This window comes from Sciurus vulgaris (genome assembly GCF_902686455.1).
Source record: "Sciurus vulgaris genome assembly, chromosome: X".
Classification (NCBI taxonomy): Eukaryota; Metazoa; Chordata; class Mammalia; order Rodentia; family Sciuridae; genus Sciurus; species Sciurus vulgaris.
Window position 1 is genome coordinate 73854634 of NC_136471.1, and position 13267 is coordinate 73867900.

At 34.0% G+C, this 13267-nt stretch overlaps 1 protein-coding gene across 11 annotated transcripts in view; it reads left to right on the forward strand.

Annotated features, from left to right (window-relative positions):
- The window catches only part of ATRX (ATRX chromatin remodeler), a 236556-nt gene that overhangs the window by 167618 nt on the left and 55671 nt on the right, over positions 1 to 13267 (forward strand). For all 11 annotated transcript variants that reach the window (XM_079123003.1, XM_079123002.1, XM_079123004.1 and 8 more), the window contains 2 exons: positions 1719 to 1872; positions 9567 to 9673. In XM_079123003.1, the coding sequence (XP_078979129.1) occupies positions 1719 to 1872; positions 9567 to 9673 (261 nt within the window). The remainder of the gene's footprint in view (positions 1 to 1718; positions 1873 to 9566; positions 9674 to 13267) is intronic.

Below are 13267 nucleotides of genomic sequence, written 5' to 3' on the forward strand. Positions count from 1 at the left end.
TTAATATTTGTTTGGTAAACTATGTGTCAGAAGTCCCCACCACACCTAGGTTCATTGATTCAGTGGAAGGTCTCACAGGACTCAGCATATAGTCGTATAGAGGACGATGTGACTTTTTTTTTAATAACGAAAAGAAACAAAGTCAAAAGGTACATGGCATGAAGTCCAGATGAAACCAGGCACAGTCTTCTGAAAGTCCTTGCCCAGTGGAATTCTAGACTCCACAAGGACAGCAAACATTTAGAATAAACCACATTGTTTTTGCAATCTAGACATGGCAAGCCACTGTTATCATAGAAAGGTGATGTGGGGTTTTTGTTGTTGTTGTTGTTGTTGTTGTTGTTGGGTTTTTTTGTTTTGTTTTTTGGCACTATGGATTGAACCCAGGGTTGCTTTTACCACTGAAACACACCCCCAGCCCATTTTGAGACAGGGTCTCACCAAGTTACTTGGGGCCTCCCTAAGTTGTTCAGGCTGCCTTTGAACTTAAGATATTCCTGCCTCAACCTCCAGCGCCTCTGGGATTACAGGCATGCAGTACTGTGCCTGGCTCATGGAAAGTTTTGTATCAGTTTAGGGGACTGTGAACCATTTATGGTCCTAGATAACAGCCAAAGGCCAACAACATGTAGTAAAAATATAAAGATTGGCGTAGAAATGGTCAAGATAGGATTTATGGGTTTAGTTACCTCTTAGGAGAGAGGGAAAGAGAAAGTGATTGGGTAGACTTCAGTTGCATCAGTGTTAAAATATGATGAAGATGGGACATGAAAGCACAGCTGTTCATGATATTCTATGTACTTTTCTGAGTATTTAAAATATTTTATAATAGGAAGTGTGTAAGTTAAAATATTCTATTAAAAAGCAACTGGATATTTTACAATAGAAAGTATGTAAGTTAAAATATTCTGCATTACAAAGCAACTGGACATGTAATCAGGTTAAACCTGTATATTCCTTACTTTTAATCAAACCATATTTAAACTCTTTAATAGATTATTTTATGGTACTTTCTTCTTGTGTGCATTTATAATCAAAGTGTCGGGAGGGATCACAATAAAATGATTTAATATGATAGGGCAGTTCTCTGGTAAATCCTTGTTTGAGGACTGAGGAGATAGCTCAGTTGGTAGAGTGCTTGCCTTGTAAGCACAAGGCCCTGGGTTCAATCCCCAGCACCCCCCCCCCCCCAAAAAAAAAATCCTTGTTTGAGTTTTCCAGAATTCTGTTAGTGCAGTGAAATGTGTCCTGTCCTGAAGGTCTTTTCTCTCTTAATCTCTGAGTCTCTCTGTGTCTGTTAAATTCTCTCTCATGGTATGTTTTAAGAGTTTTACCCTCAGAGCCTAGGGAATTTCCATCTCTTAGAGTGTCTTTCCGAACTCCCTACCCCTACTTCTAGGATTTTCCTCTCATATTTGCACTGTCTCAGTGTCCATCTCTTGCTTGTTGTAACTTGGTATTTCTCCCAGTCTCTCTCTTCCCTCCGTTTCATGTCTTTCTCTCAGTGTAGAGTTCTTCCTCCTGGATTGGTGTCTGTCTGTTTGTCTGACTGTCTGTGTGTGTGTGTGTGTGTTTGACCCTATTTGTCTTGTTTCTCCTAAATCTACATTAGTCTCTTTCTTAATCTCTCCTTGGTTGGTCTGTTTTTGTTTCTTTTGATCTCATTTATTTTCTTTCCTGATTTATCTACTTATTCATATTCTATTTATTTTATTTAGGTAAAGCTACTTCTTCTTCTAATCCAAGCAGCCCAGCTCCAGACTGGTACAAAGATTTTGTTACTGATGCTGATGCTGAGGTTTTAGAGCATTCTGGAAAAATGGTACTTCTCTTTGAAATTCTTCGAATGGCAGAGGAAATTGGGGATAAAGTGTAAGTTCTTTCCTGTATTTATTGTATAAATAAGCCTTTTGATAACATTACTACTGCTTAAACAGTTTTATTTGAAAAAATCTGTTATGTTTTTTTCTTGTCTAAATATGTATTCTCTTTGGTTATTGTAGTGCTAGACCAATACAAACATCTATTTTTCTTTTAGAAACTAATTTTGACCACATACTCAGATTATTTTTTCAGTGCTGTTTTTCACTTGTACCTTGAACTTATTTTCTTGGCTCAAGCTTTTGGTAGGTATTTATATTCTACCATCTACAAAATCATTTTTAGTGTGGCATCTACCCTGTGACATTACTGAGATTTCTCCCCCAAGTCACTAGTGACCTTCTCATCCTCAAACCTAATGGACATCTCTCAGACTTTTTAAAAAATTTTACCTCTTTGATTATTCTTATTTTTCCTTTTTAATAATTTAACGTAAGTCCAAAATAAAATAATCCTTTATATTAAAAAATTCAAACTTATTCCTTCAGCCCTCTTGGAAAGAGACAAAACTCTTATTTTATATTTCCATAGCACCTTTGAATATACTCAACTTTTAACACATTCTAATGTACCCATTTGTTTGTCTTTCTACTAGTAAGCTGTTTGAAGACACAGACTATTTTCCTTTTTTTCTCAGTACTGGGGTTTAAACCCAGGTCCTCACATGGGCAAGGCAAGCACTCTACAACTGAGCTATATCCCCAGGCCGTGTTTTATTCTTTACTCTAATAAGTGTTCAATATGTTTTTTTGTGGTTGTTCATTTGATTAATTGGGTGTGTATTGCAACTTTAGTTACACAGAAAGTAATGGTTTAGGTAGGGGATGATGTTGGCATAGGTTGTATGGACATAAAGGGTATGATCTGGAGTAGAAACAGTAGGACTTGATAGATGAAATACAGGGTAGCAAGGAGAGAGTTGCCAGGGAGTGGCTCCGAAGCTTCAGTTTTATTGGAAGAAATTGAGAGTCCTACTCTGACTGTTAAGTTTGATGGGCCTGTTAGGTGTACATGAGAGATGTCAAGTAGTAAGTAGATACTTGAGTCCAGAGTTTATGAAAAGTCAGAAGAGATAATTACTATAAACTTCCTTTTTCCTCCTTCTGTGATTTAAAATTGTTTTAAGAGTATAGAAGGATTTTAATGGTCTTTTCCTAATAGGAATTTCTTCTTCCATATTCACTGTAGATGTCCATCTGCCCTCTGCTATGGTAGTGTAGGCTGTCATCACAGAAGGCTACCCATAATTTAATATTTGAACTTATTAGAATGTTTAACCTTGTCTTTAGCTTAAACTCTACCTCTATAGCTGTTTACCTTCTAGTCTAAATTAGAACATATCTCTAACCTTTTTTGTACTTTTACAATGATCATTTTTATTTATAATATCTGTATATCCAAGCTGATTAATATATTGATGTTCACACCATAAGATTGTTCTAGAATTGTTATTAGTGTTATTATTTGTCCAATTTTTTGTGTTGGAAATTTTCAGGCCAACCTAAAATCAGAAATTTTTTAAGTGAATACCCATATGCCCATATTAACTATCTTTCCCTCTCTATCAATCCATCTTATTTTTTCTGATGCATTTCAAAGTAGTTTGTAGATGACTTAACTGCTATTTTAGTTGACCCATGTTCCAAAAATGGTGTGTTCATTTCTTTTGTCACTTTTAGCCCTTCTTATTTCCTTGATGTATTCTTTGTATGCTATAACTTCAGTCATGACCACATGGTCATAAATGTCCTTCAGTTTGTTAAATGTACCCATGTCACAATATGATTTCGAAGATGAAAACACTTCAGCTGAGATCTTATTAACACACTTATAGTCTGGATGCTGTGCTTCTATTTTTGCAATCCAACATAGAGGTGTTTATTCAATATGTAAATAACACTATTAGTTTATATTGAACTTGGTCTACAAAGTCACTCATTTTTTTCTTTTATAATAACTGCTATCAAATCAGATTTCCCTCATCTCTGTTTGTGCATTTGATCTTTTGAACCCATGTGAAAATGAAAATTTGATATTTCACAGGATCAGTAGATTAAAAAAAATCTTTACATATTTTAGCCAATGATAAGTGTTTAACCGCCCATGTAATAATAATAATAATAATAATAATAATAATGAAAACTGCAACCAATCAAGAAATAAACATCCTGATTTGTAACATTTGCTAATTTCTATGATATAAACACTGCTACCATATTCAATTTCAGGGTACCAACATTACATTTGAGGTGGGAAGAGATGCTAACAATTCACTTCCCTGTACTTGTTTCAGGCTAGTTACAGACACATCCAGTACACTACTAGTTTCAATACCACCCTTCTGATTTATGCTTTTTATTTTTGTGTGTGTGTGTGGCTGGGGATTGAACCGAGGGTCTTGTGCATGGATGGCAAGCACTGTACCATCTGAGCTGTATCCCCAGCCCCTATGCATTTAATTTTAAATACTATATTTTGATTGGATGTTTATTCTGAACTTTTTGTGATATGTGAATTTATAAGTATTGCTTTTATATTTTCCTGTGAATCAGTGATAAAATAGATAAGGTCAAAATGATTTATAAAGATATGAACATTTTTATCAATCCAGGACCCTCAGTTTTTCATGTTATCTAAATCTAGAAAAGGTGAACAGAGATAACCATTAGTATAATGCCATTTAGTCCCAACAGTTCTTTAGAATTTTTATAATGATAATTGTCTGAGTTCAGTGGTTCCCAGACCAGCCTTAATTGCTAACTGACTCAGGTTAGACTCTTTTCCAGCATAAAGTCCAAATTCCAGATTAATTATTATGTAATTAGATTTCTAGAAGTTTGTTTTCCCACTTTTAGGTACTATCAAGACCCAGAATAGCAAAAGCAATACAGAGTAAATACAGCAATGCTTTAGGCCTCGCAGTACCCAATTTCAAATTATACTAGAGAACCTATTAACAAAAAAAAAAGCATTGTACTGGTATAAAAATTGACACATAGTACTGGGGATATAGCTCAGTTGGTAGCGTACCTGCCTAGTATGCACAAGGCCAGGGGTTTGATTCTCCAGCACCACCAAAAACAAACAAAACTGACACATAGACCAGTGGAATAGAAGACACAGAGCCAAAACCATACAAGTATAATCATATGCTTCTTGACAAACCTGCCAAAAACACATATTGGAGAAAAATCTTTTTAAGAAATGGTGCTGGGAAACAGGGGGTATCGCAATACCAGAACTTCAATTATACTACAAAGCAATAGTAACAAAAATGGCATGGTATTGGCACCAAAATAGACAGGTACATCAATGGTACAGAATAGAGGACACGGACACAAACCCAAATAAATACAATTTTCTCATACTAGACAAAGGTGCCAAAAATATGCAATGGAGAAAAGATAGCCTCTTCAACAAATGGTGCTGGGAAAACTGAAAATCCATATGCAACAGAATGAAACTAAACCCCTATCTCTCACCCTGCACAAAACTCAACTCACAATGGATCAAGGACTTTGAAATCAGACCAGAGACCCTGCATCTTACAGAAGAAAAAGTAGGTTCACAACTTCACCTTGTTGGCTTAGAATCAGACTTCCTTAACAGGACTCCCATAGCACAAGAAATAAAAGCAAGAATCAATAACTGGGATAGATTCAAACTAAAAAGCTTTCTCTCAGCAAAGGAAACTATCAGCAATGCGAAGAGAGAGCCTACAGAGTGGGAGAATATCTTTGCCACTCAGACTTCAGATAGAGCACCAATTTCCAGAATATATAAAGAACTCAAAAAACTCTACACCAAGAATACAAATAACCCAATCAACAAATGGGCTAAGGAAATGAACAGACACTTCACAGAAGGAGATCTACAAGCAATCAACAGATATATGAAAAAATGTTCAACATCTTTAGTAATAAGAGAAATGCAAATCAAAACTACCCTAAGATTCCATCTCACCCCAATTAGAATGGCGATTATCAAGAGTACAAGCAACAATAGGTGTTGGAGAGGATGTGGGGAAAAAGGTACACTCATACATTGCTGGTGGGACTGCAAATTAGTGCAGCCACTCTGGAAAGCAGTGTGGAGATTCCTTAGAAAACTTGGAATGGGGGCTGGGGAGATAGCTCAGTTGGTAGAGGGCTTGCCTTGCGTGCACTAAGGCCCTGGGTTCGATACCCAGCACCGCAAAAAAAAAAAAAAAAAAAAAAAAAAAAGAAAACTTGGAATGGACCTACCATTTGACCCAGCTATCCCACTCCTTGGCCTATACCCAAAGGACTTAAAATCAGCATATTACAGAGATACAGCTACATCAATGTTCTTAGCTGCTCAATTCACAGTAGCCAGACTATGGAACCAACCTAGATGTCCTTCAATTGATGAATGGATAAAGAAACTGTGGTATATATATACAATGTAATATTACTCAGCTCTAAAGAATAATAAAATTATGGCATTTGCAGGCAAATGGATGAAATTGGAGAATATCATGCTAAGTGAGATAAGCCAATCTCAAAAATCCAAAAGAGGAATGATCTCACTGATAAGCGGATGATGACACTTAATGGGGGGTGGGAGTGGGACAAGAATGGAGGAAGGAGGGACTGTATAGAGGGAAAAGAGAGGTGGGAGGGGTGGGGGGGAAGGAAAAAAATAATGGAATGAATCAAACATCATTACTCTATGTAAATATATGAATATGCAAATGGTATGCTATTACTCCATGTACAAACTGAAACAACATGTATCCCATTTGTTTACAATAAAAATAAATTAAAAAAAAAGAAATGGTGCTGGAAAAACTGGATATTCTACTTATGGATATCCATGAGTAGAAGAATGAAACTAGATCTCTCTCTCACCTTCTGCAAAAAATCAACTCAAAATGAGTCAAAGACCTAACTATAAGACCCCAAACTTTGCAACTGCTAAAAGAAAAAAATATGTGAAACACTTCAATATGTAGATGCAGGCAGAAACTTCCTGTACAGGGCCCCTCTAGCTTAGGAAATAATAGCAAGATGGCATCAAATGGGATGGCATCAAATTTAAATGCTTCTAAATAGGAAAGGAAACAATTAAGAGTGAAGAGACAACCTACAGAATGGGAGTAAATCTCTGCCAGCTAATCTTCCAACAGAGGATTAATATCCAGAATAAGCAACTTTAAAAATCAACGCTAAAAAATACCCAACCTATTCAATAAGTGGGTAAAAGAAATGAACAGACACTTCTAAAGAAGCACTGGTGACCAACATGATATGAAAAAATGTTCAATATCTTTAGCCATCAGGAAAATGCAAATCAAAACTATACTATGATTCCAGTTAGAATGGCAGTCATCAAGAATGCAAATAATAGGTGCTGACTAGGATGCAGGGTAGGGTGTGGGGAATGATGCCCTTTATATATTGTAAGTGGGAATGCAAATTATTAGAGCCACTATGGAAATCAGTATGGAGGTTATTCCAAAAGCTAAAAATACAACTACCAGTTATGCCAATCCTTCATATTTATCCAAATGAATTTAAGTCAACTTACTTGAGAGATATATTCATGCCCATGTTTACTGCCGCAAAATTCACAATAGCTAAGTTTTGAATCAGCCTCGGTGGTGAGCCAACAGATAAATGGATGAAGAAAATGTGTAATTTTACTTAGCCATAGGAGGAACAAAATTATGTTATTTGGAGGAAAATGTATGAAACTAGAGATCATAAGGTTGAGTAAAATAAGTCAGAGAGAAAAGTGTCATGTTTTCTCATATGTAGTAGAAACTAAAGGTACAAAACAGGAAAAAAGAGATGCTATAAAACTAGAGGGAGCACCATTAGGGTAGAGGAAGGGGATCATGGAGGGATAGGAGAGGAGGGTGGGGAAGTTTTGGGGAGTGAAATTGATCAAATGATGCTTTTACATATGTATGAATTTGCCATAATGGAATGTACCATTTCATATAATTAATATGCACGAACAAAAAATAATTTGCAGCTCACAATGAATTGTTTCAGTGAAGTTTTTGATTCTGGAATAGATAACCAAACTACTAAGGGGTCAAGACGTAGGATTTAGTTATATAAGCTGAGCACTAGGACTCAATTCATTTCTTTAACAGTGTTCTAGAAGTTGGCAGCTGGGAGATAGTAGACTCTGATAGTGCAAAGATTAGGAAGCCATATAACGGAAAATTCATATGTTAAGTTCTGTAGCTATTTTAGAGCTTCACTTGTTGTTTTTAGATCTACTAAATCTGAATACTTCTAGCAGTGACTATTAAGTGATGTTTTGGAGTCAAAAGCACCTTACTGTCAGAATCCAGCTAAAACTTAAAGAAACACACTTACCACAGATACGTAGTTTCTTATATACCAGCCTACTTTGTTTGTATATATAAGGGAGAGGAGTTCCTCTTACATTCTTTCAAGATTTTTTTTCATATATTACCCATTTACTCAACATTGTATTAGATCAGAACAGTGGTTTTCAGACTACTTCTAAGTAAGTTGGCAACCTAGAGCAGAGAATAAGTTAGTTACCAGTGCCGCTTTTCTTCCTGTCCCTACAATACCTAAAGTAGCATGCTGTTATTATGTATTTTATTTTAATTTCATATTAAACTTTAGGTTAACAAATGTATTTCATGACTAAAAAGGAGATTAAAATCTCTGGAATAGAGAATTAAGAATTTGTGGACATTTGAAATGGAATGATACATATAGTAGGATGCTGAGAATTTTGAAATATTGGAATGCTTATAGTAGGGAGATTTAAAAATTTTTACCTCCTTTTAACACTATGTCTTTTGTAGACCAACAGCTTTTAATTTGAATGAAGTCCAGTTTATCACCTTTATTTTTTACAGTCATACATTAACTGTCATATTTCAAAGATTATCTAACTCCAAGTTACAAACGATTTTCTTCCATGTGTTCTTCTAAATGTTCTATAGTTTTTATATTTTACATTTAGATTTATGTTACATTTTTACTTACTTTCTGTATAAGACATAAAATTTGGACCAGAGTTCATTATTTTGCATATGGATGTCCAGTTTTGCCTTGACCATTATTGAAAAGACTGACTATCCATTTTTCATTGAATTGCGTTTTCCCTGTTGCGAAAAACCAATTATCCTTATTATATGACTCTGTCTGGATTCTTTCCTCTTCCATTGATCTGTTCCTGTTCTTTCACCAGTAGTAAGCTTGTCCTGATAATGGTATCTTTTTCATTATTGAAATCATGTAGATTTGGGCCTCCACATTTTTGTTTCTCAAAATTATTTTGGTTATTCAATGCTTGACATTCTCATATGAATTTTACTCTCATTTTGTTAATTTTACACAAAATTCCTGTTGGGATTTTGATTGCAGTTGTGTTAACTTTATAGATTGGGAAAAAGTGAAGTTAACTTCATAGATTGGGAAGAATATAAGAGGAACTCCTCTCCCTTATATATACAAAGTAGGTTGGTATATAAGAAACTGTGTATCTGTAGTGTGTTTCTTTAAGTTTTATCTGGATTCGGACAGGAAGGTGCTTATGACTCCAAAACATCCCTTAATAGTCACTGCTAAAAGTAGTTAGATTTAGTAGATCTAAAACTAGGTGAATCTTCTTTTTTTCTAAAGTGAATGTTCTAGTATTTGAACACTAATCTTTTTTTTTTTCTCCAGTCTTGTTTTTAGCCAGTCACTCATATCTCTGGACTTGATTGAAGATTTTCTTGAATTGGCTAGTAGAGAGAAAACAGAAGATAAAGACAAACCTCTTATTTATAAAGGTGAGTTATAAACATTTCTATAGCATAATTTTAAAATACTCATTTAAACATATTGTAAAGACATTTTAACAATAAAGGAAACAAAAATACCCAGAGTCTCATAACCTTAATGCATCAGGTGTTTTCTGTTCTTTCTCTTGGTTCTTATCATATACCTCTGGTATTTTTTAAACAAAATATTCTTGTATATATTTGTTGTTAACAACATCACATTATGCAATATAAATATATAATGAAGTGGTCATCATAGCGAAGTATATTAACATACCTGTCATCTCACAGTTACTTTTTGTGACAAGAGCAGTTAAAATTGAGTTATTTAGCAAAAGTTCCTAATACAGTAATCTTCATCGTTGCAATTAAAGTATAAATTTCAATTTTTAAATACCTTTATTAATACATAATTCTCACCTGTAAAATTTACCCATTTAATGTATAGAAGTGGGAGCTGGGTGGTGGTGCATTCCTGTAATCCAGTGACTTGGGAGCCCAAGGCAGTTGGATTGCAAGTTCAGGGCAAGCCTTGGTAACTTAGTGCGACCCCATATCAAAATTTAAAAAATAAAACAAAAAGGCTGGGAATGTGACTCAGTGGTTAAGTATTCCCTGGGTTCAACCCCTGGTACCAAATAAATTAAATAAATTATGGAAGGCAATGGTTTTAGTATATTCACAGATATTCAACCATAGTCAATGTTGGAATGTTTCAGTCACTAACAAATAAAGTCCTGGACCCTATAGCTATTACATCTCTACTCTACCCTTAACTTCCTCACAACCAAGCAAATGCTAATTGACTTTATGTCTCTATAAATTGTCCTACTTAGGACCACTCATATTAATGGGAGCATATAATATGTTGTCTTTTGTGACTGATGACTTTCACTTTGCATACTATTTTCAAGGTTAATGCATTTGTAGCATGTATTATTATTTAATTCCATTTTATGGCCTAGTAATATTCTATTGTTTGAATAATGCCACATTTTGAGTATCTGTTTATTCATTGAGATATTTGAACCAGTTTTACCTTTTGGCTATTAAGAACATTGATGCTGTGAACTTTCATATACAATTTTTGTTTGCTTTTAATTCTTCTGAATATATACTTAGGGGTGTAATAATGGGTCAAAGGGTAATTCTTTGTTAAAATTATTGAGGAATCACCAAACTATTCTCTACACTGGCTGTATAATTTTACATTCAAAAAGCAATATACAAGTATCTCAATTTCTCTACATCCTTGTCAAAACTTGGTATTTATTTATTCATTTATTTATTTACTTATTTATTTCCTTCCTTCCTACCTGCCCTCCTTCCTTCCTTGCAGTTGAACCCAGGTGTACCACTGAGCTATACCCCAAACCTTTTCATCTTTTAAGACAGGGTCTCACTAAATTTCTCAGGTGGGCTGCAAAATTGAGACTGTCTTGTCTTAGTCTCCGATGACACTTGTTCTTTTTTTTTTTTTAATTTTTAAAATTTTAGCCAGCCTAGTGGTTATAAAGTGGCATCTCTTTGTGGTTTTGATTTTCATTAATCTAATGGCTAATAATACTGAATATCTTTTCATGTACTTGTTAGCTGTTTATCTATTCAGGTCCTTTGCTCATTTTCATTTTTTTCTTTGCTCATTTAAAAATTGGATTTTTTGTCTTTTGTTGTTCAGATGAGTCTTTCAAAAATATATTCTATATACTATCCCCTTATGCAGATGTGTTATTTGGAAATATTTTCTCTTTTATTGTGAATTGTCTTTTCACTTTGATTTTGTCCTTTGATATACAAAAGTGATTTCATTTTGATGAAGTCCAGTTTATCTGTTGCTTTGTTGCTTGTGCTTATAATATCATTTCTAAGAAACCATTGCTGAATCTAGAGTCATGAAGATTTACCCATTTGTTTCCCTTGTAGTTTTGTGCCCTTATATTAGTATTTGATTTGTTTTAGTTATTTTTTGTATATGTTGTGATATAAGGTTTCATCTTCTGACTTTTGCTGTGGATATCTAGTGGTCATAGTACAATTTTTTGAGAAGAATATTCTTTCCTCATTGAATACTTTTGGTATCTTTTTGAAAACAAGTATATCTTAGAGATATAGGTTTGTTTTCTGACTCTCAGTTTTGTTCCATCGATCTTTATTTCAGTCTTCATGCCAATATTATACTGTCTTGATTACCAATGCTTTGAAAGTAAGTTTTTAAATTGGAGAAGTCATGGGGATATAGTTCAACAGTAAAATGCTTACTTAGCATGTGAGGTTTTAAGTTTGATTCCCCAACACTGCAAAAAATTAAGTGTGACTCCTCCTACTTAGTTCTTCAAAATTGTTTTGTCTCCTCATGAATTTCCATAAAGAAGTCTCCTCATATTCTAATAGGGATTGTGCTCAATATATATTTATTAGGAAATATTCTTATCTTAATGAGTCTTGTGACCCATGAACATGAAATGTTTTGTTGTTTGTTTGGGTCTTTAACTACTTTAACCAATATTTTGTAGTCTTCAGAGTATAGGTTTTATACTTCTTTTATTAAATTTATTCTTATGTTTCATTCTTTTTATTGCTGGTGGCAATGAAATTTTGTTACCAATTTTGTTTCCAGGAAATGTATAAATTGAATTTTGTATATTGATATTGGCTGCTGCAACCTGGCTGAATTTATTTTCTTGTTCAATCATTTATATTAGATTGTTTTGGATTCTCTTTTTACAAATCATGACATCTACAAGTAGAAATAATTTTTTTCTAATATGGATGCCTTTTATTTATGTTTGTTTCTCATTCGCTCTGATTAGGAAACTCTATTATTGTTGAATGGAAGTGGTGAGAGCCGACATCCTTGTCTTGTTCTTAATGTTGTGAATAGAAAATCCAGTGTGTCATTTCCTATGATGTTAGATGTAGATTTTCTTAGGTAGTGTTTATCAAGTAGATGAATTTCCCCTCTAATTTCAGTTTGTTGAGTGTTTTTAGCATGAGAGAATGTTGGATATTCTCAAGATTTCTCTATCTCTTGAGAATAAAGTATTTTTCTTTATTCTGTTGATTAGTATATTATTTTGACTTTCAGATGTTAAAAACAACTTGGGAAGCCTGGGATAAATTTCACTTGATCATGCTGTATAATGCTGTGTATGTGTTGTTACATTCAGATTGCAACTATTTTATTGAGGATGTGTGCATCTTTATTAAAATATACCAAGCTTGTAGTTCATTTTCTCTTGATGTCTTTTGTCTAAGTTTTGGTGTCAGGGTAAAACTGGCTCACTGAATGAGTTGGGATATATTCTTTCCTATTTTTTCTTTTTAAGGATAGTTTGTAAAGAATTGTACTCAGTTCTATAAGTATTTGCTAGAATTCAGCCATGAAACCATCTTAACCTGGTCTTTCCATATGGGTAGTGGTTTTATTTATTTAGTAAAATATATAAAACATGAAACTTATGAATTTGACAGACTAAAAACACAACCTTCTAAATGGGAGAGACTTTTGCAAATCATATATCTAATCAGGAGTTCATATCAAGTAAATAGCCAGAATGAACAAAATGACAGAAGAGTACATACTAGCACATACTGGCTACTTCT